The 22,209-nt window shown below is 39.6% G+C and overlaps 1 protein-coding gene across 3 annotated transcripts in view; it reads right to left on the bottom strand.

The window, feature by feature from the left end:
• PDZD2 (PDZ domain containing 2) overlaps positions 1 to 22,209 on the bottom strand; it is a 184,586-nt gene that overhangs the window by 39,847 nt on the left and 122,530 nt on the right. For all 3 annotated transcript variants that reach the window (XM_088152773.1, XM_088152775.1, XM_088152776.1), the window contains exons 6-13: positions 14,293 to 14,413; positions 13,019 to 13,164; positions 12,463 to 12,582; positions 11,176 to 11,290; positions 10,166 to 10,239; positions 9,239 to 9,464; positions 6,777 to 6,894; positions 2,717 to 2,849 (exon numbers count right to left, since the gene is read on the bottom strand). In XM_088152773.1, the coding sequence (XP_088008899.1) occupies positions 2,717 to 2,849; positions 6,777 to 6,894; positions 9,239 to 9,464; positions 10,166 to 10,239; positions 11,176 to 11,290; positions 12,463 to 12,582; positions 13,019 to 13,164; positions 14,293 to 14,413 (1,053 nt within the window). The remainder of the gene's footprint in view (positions 1 to 2,716; positions 2,850 to 6,776; positions 6,895 to 9,238; positions 9,465 to 10,165; positions 10,240 to 11,175; positions 11,291 to 12,462; positions 12,583 to 13,018; positions 13,165 to 14,292; positions 14,414 to 22,209) is intronic.

The raw sequence follows: 22,209 nt of genomic DNA, 5'->3' as shown, positions 1-22,209 counted from the left end.
TGCCCAAAGGTTGCCACTGAAACATATGCTGCTGATGGATCTTCCTCCTGCAGCCCCTTTGCCCTCTCCCTCCCTAGATCTGGGGTCTTGAGGGGGAAGGAAAGGAAGTAAATTCCCACTAGATGAGCATAAGCACATTTGCATAATATGGAATTTTGTAAAACAAATAGAATTCATGTATTCTTAAAAAAGAAAGACTATGAACAACAGCTAAAGAATCTGGGAGTATATAACCCACAGAAAAGATGATTGAGGGCAGATACAATAGCAGTCTTCAACACATGGAATCACAGGATCTGATGTTTTGCTCTATGTGAATATGACATCACAATGCATGTACAAAAAGGGAGGAGCTTGCATCACAATGGTGCAATACTGCTTTCATCATTTGCCCCCCACCCCTCTAGTCTTCAAATATCTGAAAGTTTTCACAGGGAAGAAAGAATGGATTTGGTGTCGGTTTCCCCAGAGGGCAGGACCAAAACCAATGGGTTAAAATTATAAGGAAAGAAGTTCAGGGTATATGTCAGGAGGAATTTTCTGGTCCTATGAGCTGTCAATAGAATAGGCTGGCCCGTGAAGTGGTGAGTTCTCCTTTGCTGGAAGTCTTCAGATGGAGTCTGGATGGTCCACTGTCCAAGATAATCTAATGCAGCGTTTCTCAACCTTGGGAACTTTAAGATGTGTGGACTTCAACTCCCGGAATCCCAATTCTATGGTTCTAATTGAATTGATCTGCAAAGAAACTTCGTGACTGGAGTTTCCTTTTCCTTGCCCAGCTATTTAAGAAAATGGGTGTGGGTTACTTTAGCCTCCAAGAAACCACCAGCGGCATTTGGATTTAAAGGTGGCAACTGCAAAGGAAAGGGTTGTATACGTAAAACCAATCCTTTTTGTTTGACCCAGCGTAACTCAAAACGCCAGGCACACTCCTTTAACTGAAAGGAACTGTATACATTCCAAAGCAAACTTAGTAGTTTAAATCAGCTTTCAGAGTCACATTCACTCAAAACACAAAGAAGAAAGAAAAATATATTCTGTGGCACTGGTTTTGGGAATACTTAAAAAAGAAAACCAGGTAATTCAGGAACCAAAACATTCTATCTGATGGAATGTAGATTAGCTATAAAAATATGTATATTTAAAGGAGGGTAGTTTGTATCCGTGAAACTGTCTGTAGAACTAAATAGAAAGTGACTTAAAGGGTAAGAACAACATCCCAAATTTATAGAGATTTACAACGAAGAGATAGAATTTTATATATACAAACTAGAACAATAAGTAAGTGCAAAATAGTGAAAGTAATCTCTAAAAAAATGGACAATCTAAAACATTCAAATCTTTACTTACTAGCAGAATATACTTTGGAAATCAACCTGACATTAATTTCCTTTGAAAATTTCTTTATAGGTAGGAAAAAGAGCCCACCCACCCCCTAACCAATGTGTGATCTTAGTATTTAGTTGTAGGTTTTTTATATGTGCTTATATCTAAGCACAGGACAAGACCTATTTTTCCTATGATCTTCTGTAGAAACAAAGCACCTTCATCTTCTACTCTAGGATATCAAAGAATACAAATCCTTGAAAAGAATGAGCCATATAAATAATAGAGGGGTGGAGAATGGGTTTTTCCCCCCCCTTATACTGAGTAAATAGACAAACTAGATGCTTTACAACTGAATTCACACATAATGCTAAACCAGATTTTTTTAAAACCAAGTTTTGCTGAACCTGAACAAACCACAGATGTTTTCTGGAATCTTTAGAAAAAGAACATAAAATGAACATGAATATCAGCAAATCAGTAAATAATCATGATAGGCAGGTTCATACATTATTTTGTGAAAACCTCAAATACATTATGGCTTTTTGTGTGAACCAGCCTGCAGAATCTATGACCTTTGACACAGAGAAAACTTATGAGTCAGACTTTATATAAGAAGATAAACATAAATTATACACAAGAAATAACTACCTCTGCTTGTTTTTGCTTTTTTCCCCCCAACATAAACAAGAAACGCAAATATAGAAAAGGCCCTTTGCTATATCCTAACACGGGATAGACAACTGGTGTCCTCCAGCTGTTTTAAACATCTGTTTTCATAAACTCTCACCAGCCTGGTCAATAGCAATGGACTGTGGAAGTTTTAGTCCGAGGCATATGGAGGACATATAGGTTGCTTGCTTCTGCCCTACGGGCCCAGACTAAATCATAAAATAAGTGGTGTAGACTATTTACCCAACAAAGAAGTGCAAAAATGGTAAAAAGTATAAAACAGAGTGGTTACTCCTTGAGATTTTACAGTGATCAGTCTGCTTAGGGCCTGAAAAAAACGAATACTTTTATTTCTAGATTGTGAGGAACAAATTAAAATATGGTAACCCAGTTTTTCTAGATGTCTTGAATGTCAGTTATCACAACTCCAGTCATTGTGGGTTTTGGCCATACTAGCGGGGTGTCAATGGAGTTGATCCATTCAGGCGTATTCCAGATTGGGGAGTCCTGCCCGAATCTGTAACACCAACACTGCCATTTTTTAAACTGGGGTCATCAAGCCCCTTGCTCAGAAACTAGCCTGTGAACTGGAACTGTGAAGAATTCAGCTAAAGATGCATAGGCGTCCTTCTGTACTAATACACTTTTTTCCATGTAAAACCATTGTACGGGGAAAAAGCTGCAGAAAGAACTCAATACATTCCACTCTGTGCCATACCTTTGGGTTAGGATGACGGCTAACAATAAGGCTAACTGGGCCTGGACCACATTCACTCAAGATGGCATAAGCTTCACTCAGTGCTGCATGACGCAAACTGACCGAATCTGCTTCCAGGATCTGATCACCACGGCTAAAGAAAGGAGGACATCTACTTTAATGGTGTTACTGTGCAGGCAGGATGCAGGGAAGAGAGAGACACCTCATCACAAAACAAACAATTCCAAATTAACTATAATTTGTAGACAAATTATTACAATATGTAGACAAATTTTTACAATATGTAGACAAATTGTACACAAAGAAGACAGTTACAAATTAACTATAAACCCCAGTTTAACCTCTTGAACATAAGAGCCTGGAGGAAAAAGAAACCAAGCTCTGAAGATCCAATCAGGAGCAGGAGAATCCCCTTTCAGGTGGGCTCTTCTCAGCATGGGGCAAGCCCCAATCCTTTGAGATCTGGGTTGGAACCCTCAAACTTGCATAACTAGCTAGGAATCATTGGAGCTGTGAAAATGCAAAAACTTGTGAATAAATACTTGTTTACAACTTCACAATACTTGTGAATAACTTTGCTTCATAGGCTGATCTGAGCTGTTGGGATCTGGAGTTGTGTCTGTGTGATCCTGGCTAAGGGAACAACCAGCTCCCTCATCCAAATTAGATGTTCTGTTCTTCTTTGCTTCGCTTTCTCTTTTAGTTCTCTTTTGACTCTGTTTAGCTCCTCAACTCTGTTTAGCTCCTCTATCTATCTATCTATCTATCTATCTATCTATCTATCTATCTATCTATCTATCTATCTATCTATCTATCTCATCTTCATTTCCAAAGCATTCTACCTTTAGTGCACTCTTCCTGCTTGGCTACATTACTAAGAGAGGCAGAAAACATTTGCCACTTTCCTCCTTGTGAGTAAGCCAGGAAAGAACTAGATTCTACTCCCCCCCTCCCCCACATTAAAGTAGATGGTAGGAGCATACTGAGTAGCATCTCCTCAGGAGTGTGGGAAACTGCAGTAGAGATTTGGGGGTGGGGGGGGAAGCTTAGGGTCCTCTGCTCAAAGGAGCCATAGGGGCCAACCTACCACATCCATGTTGCAACTAATGCAAGGGATCATTAGGATTTTTATACGGAGAAGAACACATGTTACAACCAAGTTTAGAAAATGCTGCTTTAATCTAAAGTAGTAAAGGTCATGTAGCACAAAACAGCTGATCTTGATTAGTCTGCAGCTCTACAATTTTAAGCAGGCATTTCCCAAACACACACACAGACGTTTTCTTTGCAATTTAGCATGAGACCAGTATGGATAGATCAAACTATATTCTGACTGTGGCAGTTCCATATATTATCACTTTTTATTTCCTCCCAACCTGTTTTTGTAATTATTTAAATGAATGTTCTACACATATTATATAGTAAAATCTGTAATTTTTTAATGTATTTTGGTACAACCTCCAAACTGTATCATAAAAACATAGGACGGTATTTCCACTCCAATCTGTATTCCATTCATATGGGAAATACAGATGAAGAAATATGGACTAAAAACATTAAGTCATTAATTAGGGATAATATTGAATGTTGACCAAGGATTGCAAATAGTCAGATTCATATCTCAATCAGCCATAAAGTTTACTATAGAAGCCTAGTCCAATCGCTACTTCTCTGCCTACCTTCTCACAGGAAGGCTATGAGAGTAAAATGCCTTGAGATTGTTGAAGAAAACTGGATATAGATGTAATTTAATAAAACACAAATGAATATCCAAGCCTTCAGTTTAACATGAAACCTGCTTCCTATTCCTTCCAAACACCATCATCCCAACTCAAGTTGGTGGGAATAGTTATGGCACCGTAACTATGCAAATGCTCCTTTGGGATTCCATCACTGTAGTCCTTTCAAAAGGGGTTTGGGGTTGTACAATTGATGATTTGCATTTTTGTTGCTGGGTTTTTGATATTTCCATTGTAGTCTCTTATGGTCACTTTTTAATTCAATTATTATTATAGTAAGGCATCTCAGTGTTTCTTCTGATGAAAGCCTGGAAGTGAGTTTAATAACAACAAACTGTATCAATAATTTGGGTTCTCCTTTTTTCCTTCAGTGAGTTTATTGATGCTTAAGATTCTAAGCTCAGAGATCCATCTTGGAGATTTACCAAGAGAAAAGAAATGAGGAGAAGCCATGTCCATTTCCTCCTTGATACAAGGACTAGAAATCCCAGCAGCATCAATATGTTTTAAGGGAACAGTCTGTAAAATATTAAAATCAGTTTCTTTACCTCTTTATAGTTTTGCATTATACAGACATCTGGAAACATTCAGGTTCAGGACCACTACCTTAGATGATCACTAAAACTTTTTCCATAGCTGCCAAAACTCAGGTTCTAAAGATTCTGATATTATCTATCTATCCAAAAAATAAAATAAATGAATCTGACCTGAGTTTTCCAGGACTCACAGAAGTGATGTATATCTGGTCTAAAATCGTTCAGCAGTTAAGTAGCCTGTTTATTTTGTAGGACTGTGATGTTTAACTTAAGGGTGCAGAAACTGTGGCCCCAAGGCCAGAAAGAGGTCTATAAAACTTTGGATGTAGCACCCAATGTCCCTCCCAAGTTAATAATACAGGTGGTCCTCATTTAACAATCACTTATTCAGTGACTGTTTGAACTTATGACGGTGCTGAACAAATGGTAGTTACAACTGGTCCTCATGCTTACAGCCGGCACAGCATCCCGTGGTCACATGATCATGATTTACAACTTTCCCTGCCGACTTCCCACAAGCAAAGTCAATGGGGAAGCTGGCAGGAAGTCACAAGCTGCAGTCATGTGAAGTCCTTGCTTAATGACCCACATGGTCCTTGCTTAATGACAGCAACTGGGACTGCCAGAACTGCTATTGCTAAGTGGCACAGTCATGTGGTTTTACAACAGAGTTTCTGGTCCCAGTTAGCGTTGTTAAGCGAGGACTATCTGTAATAATAATTTATTAAATTTATGTGCCACCCAGCTCCCAGCGACAAGTTGTTGCTGTATTGTGTCTTAATATGACACAAAAAGAAACAAAAAGACAAAAGTATGAAGTGCCTAGAGACATCCAGAACTGCCATGACCATAGTTACGGCCAAGCATACAGCGTCTTGGACTGCCACAAACTATAGGAAGCGCATTTCTTAAGGGTTCAGAAATATGGTCTGGATTTGCTGCGGCGTTTTGAACATAATAGGAATCTCACTGCAAGTTCTTCCTACCATTGTGTCAGCCCCACAAGGTAGACCAGACCAGGAAATCAACTCCACAGGAAGGCTACAGCTACTTTTATTGAGACTGACTCTAATAACAGAATCTTGCAAGTCTAATTGTGCTGTATCTCCTCCTCCTTCTTATAGTTCAGTGAATCAGAGAGGCATCTGCTGGAGCTGCTTCCAAATGTTACCTTGTAGTTCTGAACTTAAAATACGTTTCAGCCCCTTTTCCTAGGTACCGGTTCTTGCATATCTCCTCAAGATCATCTTCCTTAGTCTCTACACCCTGCCAGATAAGGGTTGAAAAGAGAAAGTGGCAGCAAATAGGTTTGGAGAAGCCTCTAGATCATGTTGTGCTCCAAGGCATAGGAGGAGGTACCCTACCTATTAATCCTATGTTCAGCAGAAGCAGGAGGGGTGGGGGCTTTCACCCAGAAAAATTGCTATGGAAGTTCTACCCTACTGGCTATTGCTCTAGTATCTGCCATTGGTGCCATGGCAGTGCAGGTGAGGCAGTGGGGGGAGAGGGGGGAGAAATCCAAGGTGTGTCAAGTGCCCCAATTGCCCTTACAATGAATGGGCATGCCCATTGCACTGAAAACAACAGTGCAGGTACAGATAGAACTTTATCTAATTAAGTATCTTCTTTCTTCTGGACACACAGGACCTTTGTTCCCGCTGTTCTACTGTTCTCTGCTTTTCACGTCATAAGCTACCCAGAGTCTTGTGGAGCTGGGTGACCTCTAAATTGAATGAATGAATGATATGGTGGGAGAAAACCTTTAAAAAACAGTTCAGGACTAACCTTAACCTTCCATCCATCTTAGCAACGGATCCTGGAGCCAAGCTGTGAATATATATACCTGGAAGGCTGTTCTCCAAGGTGAGGCAGCAAGCCCCAATGCCCAGGCCAACCCCAGGTTCTGTGATGAAATGAAAACAAAGTTGAGAGTAGTTTAACACATTGTTCACTGGAATAGCCACAAGGGATAAAAGTACTTCTTGAGAATTGTTCTTTGTAGGAACCTATAAAAGTATCTGAAAGACGGGACTTCCATAGCATGCATAGATCTTGAATTGGCCACTAAGAGCCTTTGAACCAGATCTTGGTCACCCACTGCACTCCTGGATCAAGAGAGGTTCTTTCCTTCCACAAAGGCTTTGAAGAATGACTTCAAGCACTGAGAAGACTATGTTCCTCTCTGTTGCTGTATTTCTTCATTTGGCTTTGCCTCCTCCCCCTCATCTCACTCATCCCTCAAATCAAGACAGCTTGATGGAAGCTGATGGGAAGTGAAACAAATTCACAAAAAACATTTGATTTTGTGGTGATTCCTGTTGTCAGCCCACCCCAAATGTAGTTATGCCCAAAGGCTAAATGTAATAAAAGAAGCCATTACAAACACTTCGCTTGTTTATTCCCTATATGAAATGTACTATTCTTATTCTCGGACTTGAAATAATGATGAAATATCTTTCCAGGGTCAAACTGTAAATTCTTCCAGTGAAAATTCTTTGCAAAAGCTGGCTAGGATTATATGGATATGTATTATAAATTTAAACCAGATTTAACCTGTTTTTCTACTCAACACTTGTTGATTAGTCTGATTTGTTCTTTCTGTTGTTTTTAATCAGAGCACCTTCCCCTCTTCCAGTCACAATGTTAATAAAATATAACAATTTGGTTAATACAGTTTGAAAGACTTGAAAGGACAGTGGAACCCATGGGAAGAACTCAGAGGGGAAAAGAAGAAGGGAACAGGTTGAAAAACAATGATAAGATAGCAAACCGAGATAAATACATTAAATTCTTTTAAATCTGAAAAGGATATGGAAGCCATTCTGAAGTGATTTTAAGGAGCAGGCACCTCATTTCAGTGGAGACAGGGAGGCTCCTTTTTTGCCTCTCTCAGTTACCCCATCATGATCCACTTTGAGCTTATTTGTAATGAAAAATGAAGAAAATATTGGCCTTTAGGGCTTCCAGTGGTGGAAGAGGGTTGAAATCCAGCTGATCCAGGAAAGTAGCTGTAAGAGGATGTCTTTCCTGTCCCCATCCTCCAACTCCCCATTATATCCCTGGTGCTTTTTATTTATCAAAATTTTAAAATTTATATGCCTCCCCCCATTCCCCTAATGACTCCAGATTTACAAGCAGAAATAAAAACACCCAGTTAAAATAAAAACCATCAAAACCCCTAGGAAAATAAATATGGCTTCAGCCATGGTTCATCTTTTCTGGGCTAGGCTGGGAAGTAAAATAAATAAATAAATAAAACCCAAATCCCAGAAAGCAAACCACTCCTGGAACACTGCCAGGAAAACTTGAGGACATCTGTGCCTTTTTAAATAAATATGCTCTGAGCCTCCTTTTAAACTGTAATGATGGGGAAGCTTGTTTCAACTTCAGTGGCAATTTATTCCATGACTAGCTGATTTCAAAAAACTAAACTGGGTTGGACCTGGTTAACCCTTGGATGAGAGCCATCAAGAAATCCCAGGGAAATTGAAAAAACACTGCAAGAGGCAAAGGCAAGCCACATTCATAACACTGCCAAGACAACTGCATGGATACATCCATAAAATCACAAAGGGTCCAGTTCAACTTGAAGGAGATTTTACATTTTTAGGGTTCCCATCTCAGGAAAGCTATCACAGGTCTTGCAAAGGACCTTCAGAGTTAGAAATAATTGCATACTGAATGAACTGGCTACCACAGTTCCTCCTGGTGTCACAATATTTCTTGAATTGGCGTCTATCCTATCCAACAGGAAGAAATCCCATGTGCTTCATTCTCAGTGTGGTTAGACAAATACTTCCAGTGGTGTGCTAAGTCTACTCATGCGGAGTTTTTGTCATATTATCAGCTTGTATATGACTATTTTAATGTTTTGCATGGGGCAGCCAGGAGACAGTACATGATTTTTTTTAAAACATATAATGTTGGAAATTTCCCATCCACAAACAGGAATAAAAAATTTCATTGGAATTTCAGCAAAACCAACTTGCTCTTGTAGACAGTTTCCCGTACTCCCAAAGCATTTTTTCCCATCTTGGTTCCTTCTAGACATGTTAAACAAAATTTTTTATCACTAACCACCCCCAGCTCAGATTTACAGGAGTTACAGTCCAACATTTATTAAAACCTTATTATTGTTTCTATTTTCCCCCTTCTAAGATCTTGCTTAGGAGGTTTCTCTGACTTGCCACAACACTTCAGGCCATGGTTATTTTCGCCAGAGTAGTAACAGTCACATTTCCTCCAACCTTTATTTAGAGTCACTTCCATGACGATTCTGTCCTTTGGTCCAGGTCCTTTACGACTAGAAGAAGAAGTATCTCCATCTTCACCATTGGGGAGTGAGGCTCCTCCGCTGGCATTGGAGCTTGGGGAACTGGATCGGCTCAGTAATGTAGGGGTCGGGCATGGTGTAAGGCTCGGGCTGCGGAGTCTGGTTCGTACTGTGAGAGTCACCACACCTTTTTTGAGTTGCTAGAGAAGCAACAAGATTGTTAGGTTTACGGTATCACTGCTTTTCCTTCAGCTCAAAAACTAAGACATGAATCACACATCTAGAACTTGGAGCTTGCCTGGAATCATTAAGTGGCACATCTTCTCTTGAATAAAAAGGATAGTCTTTTGGGAGCTGATCATTATATGGGGTCATTCTGTACAATTTGATCTAGAAGTCCTGTTGCCTATGTGTATACTATATTATGAACATATTCCTTTACTCACGCCTAAGATATGCACTATGCTCATAGAAACATGTAGATGCCAAAGCAAATTATTTTCCCTTGCATTGATATTGCTTTGTTCAGGACCCGAAGAGACCAACTCCAAAAAGATGCTGGAGAAACGACCTTTCTGAACCCAACTTTCCCCATCACTCAGTCACATGGCAATTTGTTTTTAAGATAGAACAATATAAAAAAGAAGTGAATACATACAACAGCTTTCCCCAACTGGATGCCATCCAGAGGTGTTGTACTATGACTTTCATTTTTTCCCAGCCAACAAGATCAGGCTGGTTCTGAACTTTGAGAGTTCTGAAGGACACCAATCTAGGGAAATTGGATATAGGGAATGCTATACTGACCACGTGGCAGATATGTTTGCATTATGAGTGGACTATAGGTTTTGCAGTCTTACTAAACCCCTTGGGCAGTCTAGTCTGCAATTCTGTTACCTACCTTGAATGTCTGTATAGCCTCCTGGTGGGTCAGCCCTTGTAATGATTCTCCATTAACTTCTAGAAGTTCATCTCCTGGAAACCGAAAACAAAATCCATTATCAGCATTTAGATGGGATGAAATGCTGTTTTTAGAAGTAGAAGGAATTCTAGTTGTTCTCATATTATTATAGTACAAGATATTTTATCTCTGTTTATGCTCAAATCTATTAAATTGAAAAAGTGCCACAAGTGTTACTTTGACCTGGAATTTTTGTTAGAACATTCAAAATTGGAAGCATTTTTGTAGTTTAGTTGATTTTGTACATTTGGAAAAATGTTTGGAACTTTGGAAGCCTAACAAGGAAAAATGCTTAGCAGTCATTTTTCTCCATTAACGGTAACGAAAAGAGAATGTGCAGGGATGGACAAGCCACAATACATGGGCCGCAAGCAAAACAGCTGAATTTTGTTGGATGAAGTCTCATCCAATTTCAGGATTCAGAATGATTTAAGGGTGGGAATGGGAGGCTGAGTTAAGGTTCCCACTCCTATCTAGACTTTGGGCAAAGACTTGTTCCTCACCAAATGTGGTATAGCACAAGCTATGGCTTCTGATTGTGGTTTGTTGCAAGGCAATCCCATTACATTACACAAATTATGCAAAGAGCTATCCCCCACTCTCCGTTGGCAAGAAAAATTCTGATTTATATTGCATAAAAACAGCAGTATTTCGGATTCTCTCCTCTGAAACATCTGAAATACTGGAAGGAAGTATCTGGAACAAAGGAAGGCATGGCTCCAAACAAAGCAGCTTCCATTCATCACTGCTCCTTCTTTTGCTCCTGGCAAGAATGGAAGGAGTAGCACCTTGATGACCAGGTTCTGCCAACTCACTACACAGCTTGGCCATGAGTTTCTTTTCTCCCACTTGCATGCAGGTAAATAGGTAGATAGGTAAATATGGGCTTGGAAAATGGTGGGGTTAGGCAGGGTCCTAGGCTAACAGAAATCTGTCCTTTGCAAACATACCTTCCTTCAACCTGCCATCAGCAGCCGCAGCCCCATTTGGAAATATTGTCTTTACAAAAATGCCCATACGACCCCGGGCAGAATCTTGTCCCCCGACGATGCTGAATCCAAGACCCTGTGGCATAAGTACAAATCAGAGCAGAGGGAGAGAAATACATACCCAATAAATTCCCAAATCACAAACAACAAGCATCTGATCAAGTAAACTTAAACTACATAAAAGCATGGCTCTGAAATAGTTCACTGCTTCTTATTTTTTAACCTAATCTCAAAGTAAAAAAAAAAAAAAACAGTAGCCTTTAAGGTGTCTTGTTTGAATCAGCATTCATGCTTAAAACTTCGAGGCACAATTATCCATGTCCTATCTGGAATACTGCTGGACGTGTCTGTTCCTTTGACTTTGTCTAGTAAAAAGATGGGCAAGTGACAAAGACAAGACCTAACTGTCATTATTCAGCAGTGCTTTTGCATCCCCAGACTCTGGATCTGGTTTATTCATCTTTGTCTTAAAGAGTAAGAAAATTTTTTTTAAAAGGAAGGGAGAATATACTATCTCAGAGCAATGCTGCGTTCTAGAACAAACAAATGTATCTGCATGCTGTATTATTTCATCTAAGAGTTTGAAATGCAGCCTTGGCAAAATATCTTAAGATGTGGGCAGGTGCTAGGGGAAGAGCTGCTTTAAAGATAAATGTCAGCACCTTGAAAGGAGACCTGAAATGAATAGGCAACAGGTCCAATTAAAATTACAGTGATGTAGGCAAACTCCACGGAATCTGATAAAATGCTGGCAGCCAAATTCTGCACTGAAGTTTCTGACACTTCTTCAAAGTTAGCCCATGTATAACATTCCCAGTAATCGAACAAGGCAGCTACACAGCGTGAGCCACCTTGGTCAAATGATCCCTATCCAGGAATGGTCGCGTCTGGCCAACCAGACAAAACAGATGTGAGGCATTTTGTACTACTGAGGCTCCTTAATTTCTAATCACAAAGTGGGCCCTGCAATGTAAAAGAATCCTAAATGGGTTGAACAACACTTACACAGACCCAAAAATGTTCTATCATCAGTAATCGCATATTCTCAAGAATTGTGGATATCACTTTTTTATCCTACACCATACCAACTATTATGTGGTTCTCAATTCTGGAATAGCATTTATTTTGCTGTAATAGGTTTTAGAACAGCCCTATCCAACCTGGGTCCCCAGAAGAGGTCTTGGCTTACATTCCCAGACTTCCTACATAGACACACACATTTTAAAGTCCTTTCTAAACTATTCTTACCTTGCCCTGCCCCTTCATCAGAACAATATTGGAAATAATAGATGGCTGGGTAAGTCGCCAGGGATATTCAACCTGAGCTGCACTCAACGAACGGGTGGATTTCTTAACAATGTGGTATTCCTACAGAAATAAAACAATCATCATAATTGCAAAGGAACGAAAATGCATCTATCTCAGTTACAGGCTGCCTAACCATGATTTCCGGTTAGTAAATAGTTACTTGTTTTACATGTTAAGTGCTTAAATAAACCAATATAGAAGGACCAAAGAAAGCAGAGTAGAAAATAAACCAAAATAAGGACCAGAGTACATAAGGTAGCACCTTCTAACATTTTCTGCAATCAAGGTATTTTTTCATTCAAATGAAATAAACTTTCTACTATATACAAATAAGGCACCATGATAGCCTTCCTTGCATATGCATCACACCATTTCCTTTTTGATTCATGATTATGTTTTTTTAATTTTTGCTCCCTCCACGAAGCCCAATAGCTAAAATAAGAATTATTCGGCTGTAATATCTCAAATGAAGCCATATGTTTTTTCTCTTCCTCACCTGTCTGGTTCCTGTGTCCAAATGCTGTGGTAAGGAATGTTTTCTGCCTCCCCGGGAATATTTCATTGGTATTTCATAATTCACATCTCCATTTTCTACTGTCAACTCATCATCTTCTCCCACAGATTCTAAGCGAGTTGCTGCCCCTAAAGAATAACCCAGAGATACGATTTATTATACATACATCAAAGCCTCTTTTAAGATTGTCAGTTCTAATGGAATTTTGTATGTCCATTGAGAAATGATGGATGGATGCATTTCTTAAAATGTCTAAACAACTATAATACATTTTATCTTTGTGTGTGTGCACATGCATGCATGTGGATATGTGGGTAGGGGTAATTTATTAAGGAAATGACAGGTCACGCTTTATATCAAAATACTTATTTAATCACAAAGAAATAATGCGGTTGGCCAATTTAAAAAAGCAGAACTCTTATTTTGTATCTGAGTTCCAGGTAAAAAACGAAAAATAGTTTATGCATCCAAACCAATCAAATGCAGGTTCATACTTTTAAGGCCCCAAAAGGATGGACAGTGAGAAACTTTATGAATTACTTTCTCCTACACTTTCCATCCTGCACACTTCAATCAGCACCTAATAATCCAATTCTAAATCCCCCTAACAACCGGAGGATGGTGTGAAGATCAGAGACTTTCTTAATCACAGTCCTAAGATTGTTGAACATCTGCTTTGAAGAGGTTCACCTGATGCAGTCTTTAAGCTCTGCCAACATTGATTGGTTATTCCATCCCCAGCAAGGTCTGTTTTCCTGATGGCTCATTTTACACTGCTGCCATAACTATCTTTGTGTTTCATCTTTTTAAAGGCTTTGATCCTTCTCATTATAATCATTTTATTAAGACCTTATTTGAGATACTTCTTCTGAACTGGTAAAAAATTACAAATCCAGAGACCATAATACCTCAAATAACTAAAGGAGATGGAAACATGGCTAGGCAAGGACAAACCACAGTAGTAACTAGGACAAAAGTAACTATTTCGGTCCAGCTTTACTTTAACTTTAAAATCTAGCCTCAAAGATAAAGTAGAGGAAGTTGCTCTTTACAGGAAACAAAATGATACACCTATCTCAGTATGATCTAGCTCTAATTACCAGAAGCTTTTAAGAACTTCAGCAGAGGTATTTCCCATTGCTACTTTTCCTTTCTTCTTCCTCTGAACTCTTAAGGAGATATGCTGGTAAACCTAATCTCAACAGTCTTCCAAATCTTTCTACATTTCTTCATCCAATGAAAAAGAGTAACTATACCTTGAGATCGGCTCCTGTACTTCAAAATACCACCTCCAAGAGTTGGGCTCTGGCAGTTCTCTTTGGAGATCTCTTCACCTGTAGGATCTGAGGACCTGTCTGTATCAGTCATATGTGCCATCTGAAGGAGAAGGAAAAGGGATATTGTAAAAAATCCAGCCACGTTTGCTAGGTTGTGTCATCCTTTCCATAACTGAATTATTATCCCAAGGAAGCTACAAATGACGAGGCTCTCAAGCAGAATAGGACCTCTTGCTGCAGCTTATTTTCACTGAGATTTGTAATCAGGGAAAACATCTGCCAGCTTCTTCTCCGTGCCCTGCATTTTAGGACACAGGAATCAACTGAAAGACACAGAAGCTTCTTATTTTCTCTGATGGGAAAACTTCATAGTGAGAACTTCATCAACACAAAGAACGATCCATTTTTCTGAACTTTAAATTATTATGATACTCTATATCTTTCCTGCTTACTTTCTATCATTCTGTTTTAACAAAGAGGCATGGAAAATTATTTATATTCCTTACACACACACATAAATTGATTATTATTGTAAGCTGTTTTGAACATTGCAGATCAAAACTGAATGAATGAATGAAATCAAGGCAAATACTATCAAAACTGGCTTTCTCCCCAAGACAGAACATACCCCTCAACTTCCATTCATTGCTAAATCTTGATTTCATTCCCACCCCCGAGGGCTTAATTTTCTTTCCTCAACACACTGGATGACACCTCTAGGAGATGGAACAGTAAACTGCCAGAGGTGTGCAGTTTGTTGTTAAAGTCAATGTATGGTTTCAATAGCTTGGTGAAAGCATACTTTTTATGTTCATTCTATTCATTTTGCCAAAAGGATCCTAAGATGAAAAACTGATCCTGTAATATAAAGTAAAAAGGTATAATTTCTCTCAATTTTTCAGAGGGAAGAAAGAAATGAAGTCTGCATTTTCCTTTACAATAAATTACTTGTAGAACATTAAGTTTGGTATTAGGAGGATCTACAGCATAGAATGGATGGAAAGATAAAAATTGAGAGCCTATGGCAGAAAATAAACTATGCTCTATACATTAGAAAGCATTTTTTCCCAGTGTAAAGAACCAAATCTTGGCATAGGACACTGGAACTGGAGAAGATAGGTCCTTTTTGTTTTTTTCTCAAATATATGCCAATTTTCTGATTGAAATCACTCCCATTCCCAGGAAGATGCTGATAACATGGTAGCAGCAAGGGAGAAATGCCTGTGTTGTATGAAGAGTTGCAGGTCAGCAGCAAAATACATCCCTCACATACAAGCAATTAGACTTTTCATTCCTGGCATTTCCAGCTTTTGTGTGTGCGTGTGTGTGTGTGTGTGTATGCACGCACGCCTTTGAGTCACTGTTGGTTCCTGGTAACTTGCAGTTTTCTTGGCAAGATTTTTGGAAGTGGTTTGTCCTTGCTTCTTTCCCAATGCTGAGAGAGAGGGACTGGCCCAAGGTCACCCAGCTGGCTTTGTGCCTAAGGCGGGACTAGAACTCACGGTCTCCTGGCTTCTAGCCTGGTGCCTTAACCACTACACCAAACTAGACTAAGGAAAAAAAGAAAACCTGATGAGTAGCTATAGTGACCACAGCTTGGCAGCCTGAAGCCCTACAGCTTCCTAATTTTAAAAGTCCTCAGCAAATGATTAACACAGACTACTGGCAAGAGAGATCCGTCCCTTCCTAAGCAATTTCTGGGGGAGAAGGAAGAGAAAAAGAAAGGAAGCTCTCAGAAATAAAAAGAGAGCATAAAATAGGGGGTGTGAGTGGCTCCATCCACCTTGGACTCTGGCCCCCACTGAACACTTGCCTTCTGCAATAGTACGGCTACCTTATTATGGCTGCAAAATTCAGACAACCACTAGATGGTTAAATCTTTACTACCTATTACTACTTTAATAGTTGCCTAGTTTTTTGCAGCCCAGATATGGGAGAAAAGCTTAGAAAGCTACTCTTGAAGGAAAGTTGCCCTTGCCAGAAAAGACCATTGATCTACTTTGTAAACAACATAGTGTTGGCAGTACAGATGTGGAAAAATTCATTCAGCTCATCTTTAATTGCCATTTTATTTAATGTACACGTCTTGAATCAATGTATAAAACTGAAACACAGTTGTCCCTAGAAATCAATATTTTTCTGATTTTGGGAATGCCATTTGCCTGTTTAAAAAAGCACATATGGAAAGAACTTATGCCTAAATGGTGGAAACAATTTACAAAAATATATCAGGGGAAATTGGTGGAAAAAATGCATACATAAAAGCAAGTTTTAACAGAAATTCATATTCATTTTTTCAGGATTGCAGAAGACCAAAATGATGCAGACCCTGGCTTGCCTTGGAGAAATGAGAAATTAGGCAGAATCATAAATGATTTGTTCATTACTCTCTAACTGAACTAGAGGGACCAGAATAATATTAGAAATATTGGGGGGGGGGGTGTTAAAATAAGTGCCTATTTTTCCCCACTGTCAGACAAGAACATACTTAACCTAGTCAGATCTCCTCAATGATGGTTAGTGCAATGGGTTTGGCAACACAAATTGTTCTACCTGCCTCAAATCACATCTGGGGACTATAAATCCCACCCCACATTCCTTTTTCCAGGAACTACCTAGGAGCTCGTGCAACTGATCATATACCCGGGGCGTACTGGCAACCCTTCCTGACATCATTGGTTTCCTGTTATTGGCCAGACAGGCACCAGTAGAAATAGCCTAGTCGGGTCAGCCAATCAGTACTGCCAAGTTCTCAGGATCCTGTTCAGCTAAGATGTTCTCTCCAGTTTTTTTTCTTGAAGGACTAACTATGAAAAAATTAAATGGGTTGCAGCTGAAGTGCTTCATCACACAATTCATTGGGGAGAGAGCAAGTGTAACTTTCTACATGACTGGGTCTGTTTGGGGTTAAATGTTTTGGGTTAAATAGGAGCTAGTGGACTGGGTCAGTTAACCCTTTCTGGCATTCCCATGCCACTCTAATCCTTAACTGACCCAGTTAAGTGTGTTGTGGGAACCCAGCCAAATAGTAGCTCTGGATGCAAAGGCTCCCTTATTCAGCATCTGTCTCTCAAGCCAAACTTTCTTTGCTTCTATTTTTTTCTTTTAAAAAAGACCCTGGGAAATCAACCCACAGATCTCTTGAAATATATTCAGAACCTTATCTTATAGGGGGAAACAATGCAAGGTCATCATATGAAGTATGATGAGATTTACTGACAAAATTATATTTTGGACAGTCTGAAGTGTAACCTAAACATACATATTAATAGTAGTGGTATTAACAAAAGACACATTAGGCATCAGATTACAGGCATATTATGATCTTTTAACTGGTACACCGATTATTTGCTCATTTCAGAGCTCTATAAAGAAAAAAAATGTACACCAAGAACTGAACACATAGTTTTGCTAGTGAAAAACAACAACAAAGGCTCAGGGAGAAGGTTTTCTCAATTTCCCCCACTTATGCCAAGAATGTATAGTATATTGTATACGCTGCAGCTTTTTTACTTTCCCCAAAATCCGAGATACCATTCTGTTCTGAAAATAAACAGAAATTCTACCCATTAAGCTTCTACAAGTTTCTCATGGGCCCCAGTTTGTAATTTTTGGCTGCCACAGTCCACTGAAAATACATGTTTTTTTCGCCTAGCCATAAGTGACCATAGTCTTTTTAACAAATTGCCCTTCTGCCAAGACACTAACCGTGCCATTGCAGCTAACTGACTTTCCAGGAAATGATGCTTATTCAGTTCTGAATGCATATTGCTAATTAAAAACATGATTTAAAAAAAAAATCAGGAAACTTGGCTGATTTTACTCTGTAGGCAAGAGTTTCCAAACACGTTTTCTGCTCACAAAGGGAAGTCCAAAAGGTTTAGCCTGGTACCTACAGTAGCTTGATATGGATGCTAGAATACTTCTCTTTTGTCTGATCTCAACTCCTCACACAAACACAGAAACACACACACACTGTCTCTGTGAGATTTGAAAGGCATTTGCTGTGGTGACTTTATTCCACATCTCTCCAGTAGTTCTGCTATGTAAGGGGAGGAATGAGACCGTGAGCTGAAGAGTTTACCCATTTATCCTTGTGCAATGAAATTGATATAGAATATGTACATTGACCATATTTTCTTAGAAAAAACAAAGGACAAACCTGAAAAGGGGCAAATCTGGAAGAGGTTCATAAAGATAAAAAAGATTGTTTATGTTTATAACTTTGCTTTACAAAAGAAAATTCAAGAGCAAAACCAATAAACAATTAAATTAAATAAATCTAAAGGCCAGCTTTCTGAAACAAAGGACTGTCCTTTATGTAAAGGATGTATGGTTACTGTAAGGATATGACAGATTTGTATCATATTATATCTGATGCATAGGAAACGGATAGGGAAAAGCATGTTATAATTTTCCCATGATATTATACTCTGAGGTCACCCGAAGAAGCTGAACGTTCACAGATTCAGACTGGAGAGCTGCATCTTAATCCAAAGCATAGTTAAACTCTGGAATTTACTCTAAAATGATGTGGGGATAACCACAAACTTGGATGGCTTAAAAAGGAGTTACAGAAACTATGGAAAGAAGGACAATTGTTAGTTATAATTTATTTATAAATGCATTAACCAAATGTATAAGCCACCCATTTCGGCAGGGAAGAAAAAGTAAAGCATCGCCAGTTCTTTCCAAGCAGCAACATAGCTGAACCGTGCACCAAAGATTCAGGACTTCCCCAAGCTCCCTCTGGAAACCCACCAGTCCATCAGTCACCTGAAGCAGACCAATTAAATAGGTCTTTCCTTCCTGAGGTGGGAGCAGCTGCAGAGGACTCCAAGGCTAACAGGCAATGACAAGGGACAGATGACAATGTCTTCCAGCTCCAGATCATGTCGCCACTGCTCCAGCATAAAAAAAACAGATCCAGTGTGTGAGTCAGGACATCAATAGCCTAGATCAGGTTGGCTTGATCTCCCAAAGCCACCTCAGACTTCAGACCAAATAAGGGCAGTTTGGCCAACCATGATCTAGGACCATAAGCCTAGGGAATTCCACTGCCAACCTGGCCAAGGAGTCAAGAAACTCAACCAGGGAAAAGGCTGCATAGCAGGGAGGTTGTTTCACAAGCGGCAATCCCATCTGCTCCCTACCGCCCAGTTTCGCAAATAGGGTTCTGCATCCAGCTATCTGATGGCTAGGTAGTAACTTCTGTAAACGTTGCAAGATCAGTTGCTGGAGAGGGTTGGACGGGAAAGCTGCACTGCTAAATAACTATCATGGTTAGGGCAATTTGAAGCAAGACATTCTGAAGGGGCATTTAAGCATCTCAGTTGCAGTATTGCTTATTTAACCTGGCAAGAAATCTGCTACTGAAGAGTTGGGGCACAGAGAATACAAAAGATAAATGTGGCATATTTAGAGAACAGACTCTGGAAGCCTTGTTAAATCCAACAGGAAAAAAACAAACAAACATTTCCATCCCTGCCTCTTTTGGAGATGTCATTACAAGAGATCCTGTTGGGTAGTCCCTCGGGTACAAAACACTGCTCATCCCTTGACTGGAAGCCACTTTCCCCCAGTTCTGATTATATCAGTAAGCAGAATAGGTCTCCTGAAAGCCAACTTTCTTGCATACTCCAATTTTCGTGGCTATACTGCAGTATTTCTCAACCTTGACAAGTTTAGGATGTGTGGACTTCAACTTCCAGAATTCCCCAGCCAGCATGGCTGGCTGGGGAATTCTGGGAGTTGAAGTTCAGACATCTTAAGCTTGCCAAGGTTGAGAAACACTGCTATATTTTATATGATGCAGTGGAGAAATAAAGGAGTCAAATAACCTCTAATAACTTTTAAGAAAGGCTTTCAAAGATGTTGGTGTATTTATTTAGCACTTCCAGCTATTCAAATTACAAGGGACTTCTGATGATTGAATATTTATCTCACTTCCTGATTTTTTTTTCTTTTAACAGACTTAGGAATAAAAGGCTCTCATATTTTCCTTTCTAAACAAGGACAATTTTTTCCTGCCAGAGATGTTTTAATCTGGGTCATTAATTGTTGTATGCTCCATCTTTACACCTTACTTTTTCTATGGATTGTTGGATTATTATATTGTTTATGAGAGCCAGTCTGGTGTAGTGTACTGGGCACTGGGCTAGAAACTGGAACACTGTCAGTTCTAGTCTTGTCTTGAAGCCAGTTGGGTGTCCTTGGTCCAGTCATTATCCCTCAGCCCTAGGAAGAAATAAATGGCAAACTATTTCTGAAAATTCTGCAGGAAAACTGCATGTTCTTTTAGATTAATATCGAACATTGCCATCAGTCACCAGGAGTCAAGACTGACTTGAAGGATACATGTTTGCCAGCCACAGTAATTTGCCATCTTTAGCCCTCAATGGGTGGCACCACCCCAAGCAGAACTAGTACATAATTTGGGGGTCCTCCTGGACTCTTGGCTCCTGGTCAATGAGGAGTGGCAGCCATGGCCAGGAGGACCTTTGTACAGACCAATTTTGGGCATATCTTCTCCTGGATCAGAAGACCCTTCTCACCTCACAATCATTAATGTCCTAGATGTCTCCTACACATTCTATTTGGACTACTGTAATGAGACTTTTGCTCCTGAGCTGCATTGGTACCAGGTTTCCACGGTCAGTTCAAGGTTTTGATTGTAATCTATAAAGCTCTTCATGGCTTGGTCCTACAGGACTGCCTTTCTCCTGTTGTTTCTGCTGTAAAGTCATTGTCACTTTAGGACTTAGGAGATGTACCTTCCCAGTGTGGAGCTTCCACAAAGCTATAAAAACCCGGAGTGGGATGGAGGGGTAGTTGCTGGTGGGTGGTATGTTTGAATTTTCTCCTCCCCAGCGCACACCATTAAGTCTTCTGGTCCCGTTGGTTTTTAGGTGTTATTGATCTGATGTTTTTAACACTAAGCTGTAAGCCACCAAGAATCACTCTATGATTGAAATGTCATAAAAGGCAACAAATAAATAAATAAGCCTAGAAAAATAGATAAACCCTGCACCTAAGGACAAGAGTTCCAGGGAGTGAAACTTACCAGTTTGCCTTCTGGTAAATTGTTATTTAGTGACGGGCTGTATTTATTCTGACAACTATTTTATGAACAAACACAATATCATTCCCACTGAATAACCACAACCTGCTCTCTAAATGTCAAATGTGCCAATTGACTCCTCAGATGGGGAACCTCTGGTGTACAGTATAGGACTATGAACATTCAAAGTGAATTATTGACCAGGGCTTTGAACTGTAAGTTGCTCTTTTGACTAGCAGAAGTCTGGGTTCACATTATTTCTACCTGGGCCAATTCCAAAGTTCTACAGATTTGTACAATTGCAAATGCATCAACTTATCCCATTCTGCACCTGTAAGAGAGTACCAGAGATCCAGCACACCCAACTCACTAGGCTAGGTCAGGTCATGCATTAAAAATCCTGACTACATCTACAGTATATGCAGAAAGGCTGATTCACGCTTTATTGATTGACATACAAAAGTAGAATCAATCCTTACCGTGCATTGCCCTATTTATATAGTAAAGAAGATGAAGGTGGGAGGCTACATTTACAGAACTGTTTGTGGTCTTTTATCCAGCTACGAATACATGGTTGGGGCCTGCTGTTTAATGAATGAATTAATTTTGAAACATGTATTAATCACTCTTCATCATACTAGAATTGATATGATAAATTGGGACCCATATAAGAGGGAGCTTAACATCCAGCTGAACCAAGGCATGGAGGCCATCTCTGCTGTATATAGATCCCACACAGGGCCTCTCAAATTTCCACTGGAATAGGAAAGACTGTAAAGGGAAGGTTAATTTCCTAAAAATAGCAGAGGGAACAGAGCTGGCTCTTAAAATCAACT

Source organism: Python bivittatus, unplaced genomic scaffold (genome assembly GCF_059951505.1).
Source record: "Python bivittatus isolate LINGU-HERP-01145 unplaced genomic scaffold, Pbiv_v1 ctg000570_np1212, whole genome shotgun sequence".
NCBI lineage: Eukaryota > Metazoa > Chordata > Lepidosauria > Squamata > Pythonidae > Python > Python bivittatus.
Note: the sequence above shows the minus strand (reverse complement) of the source record. Positions and strands in the feature narration are given on the sequence as shown.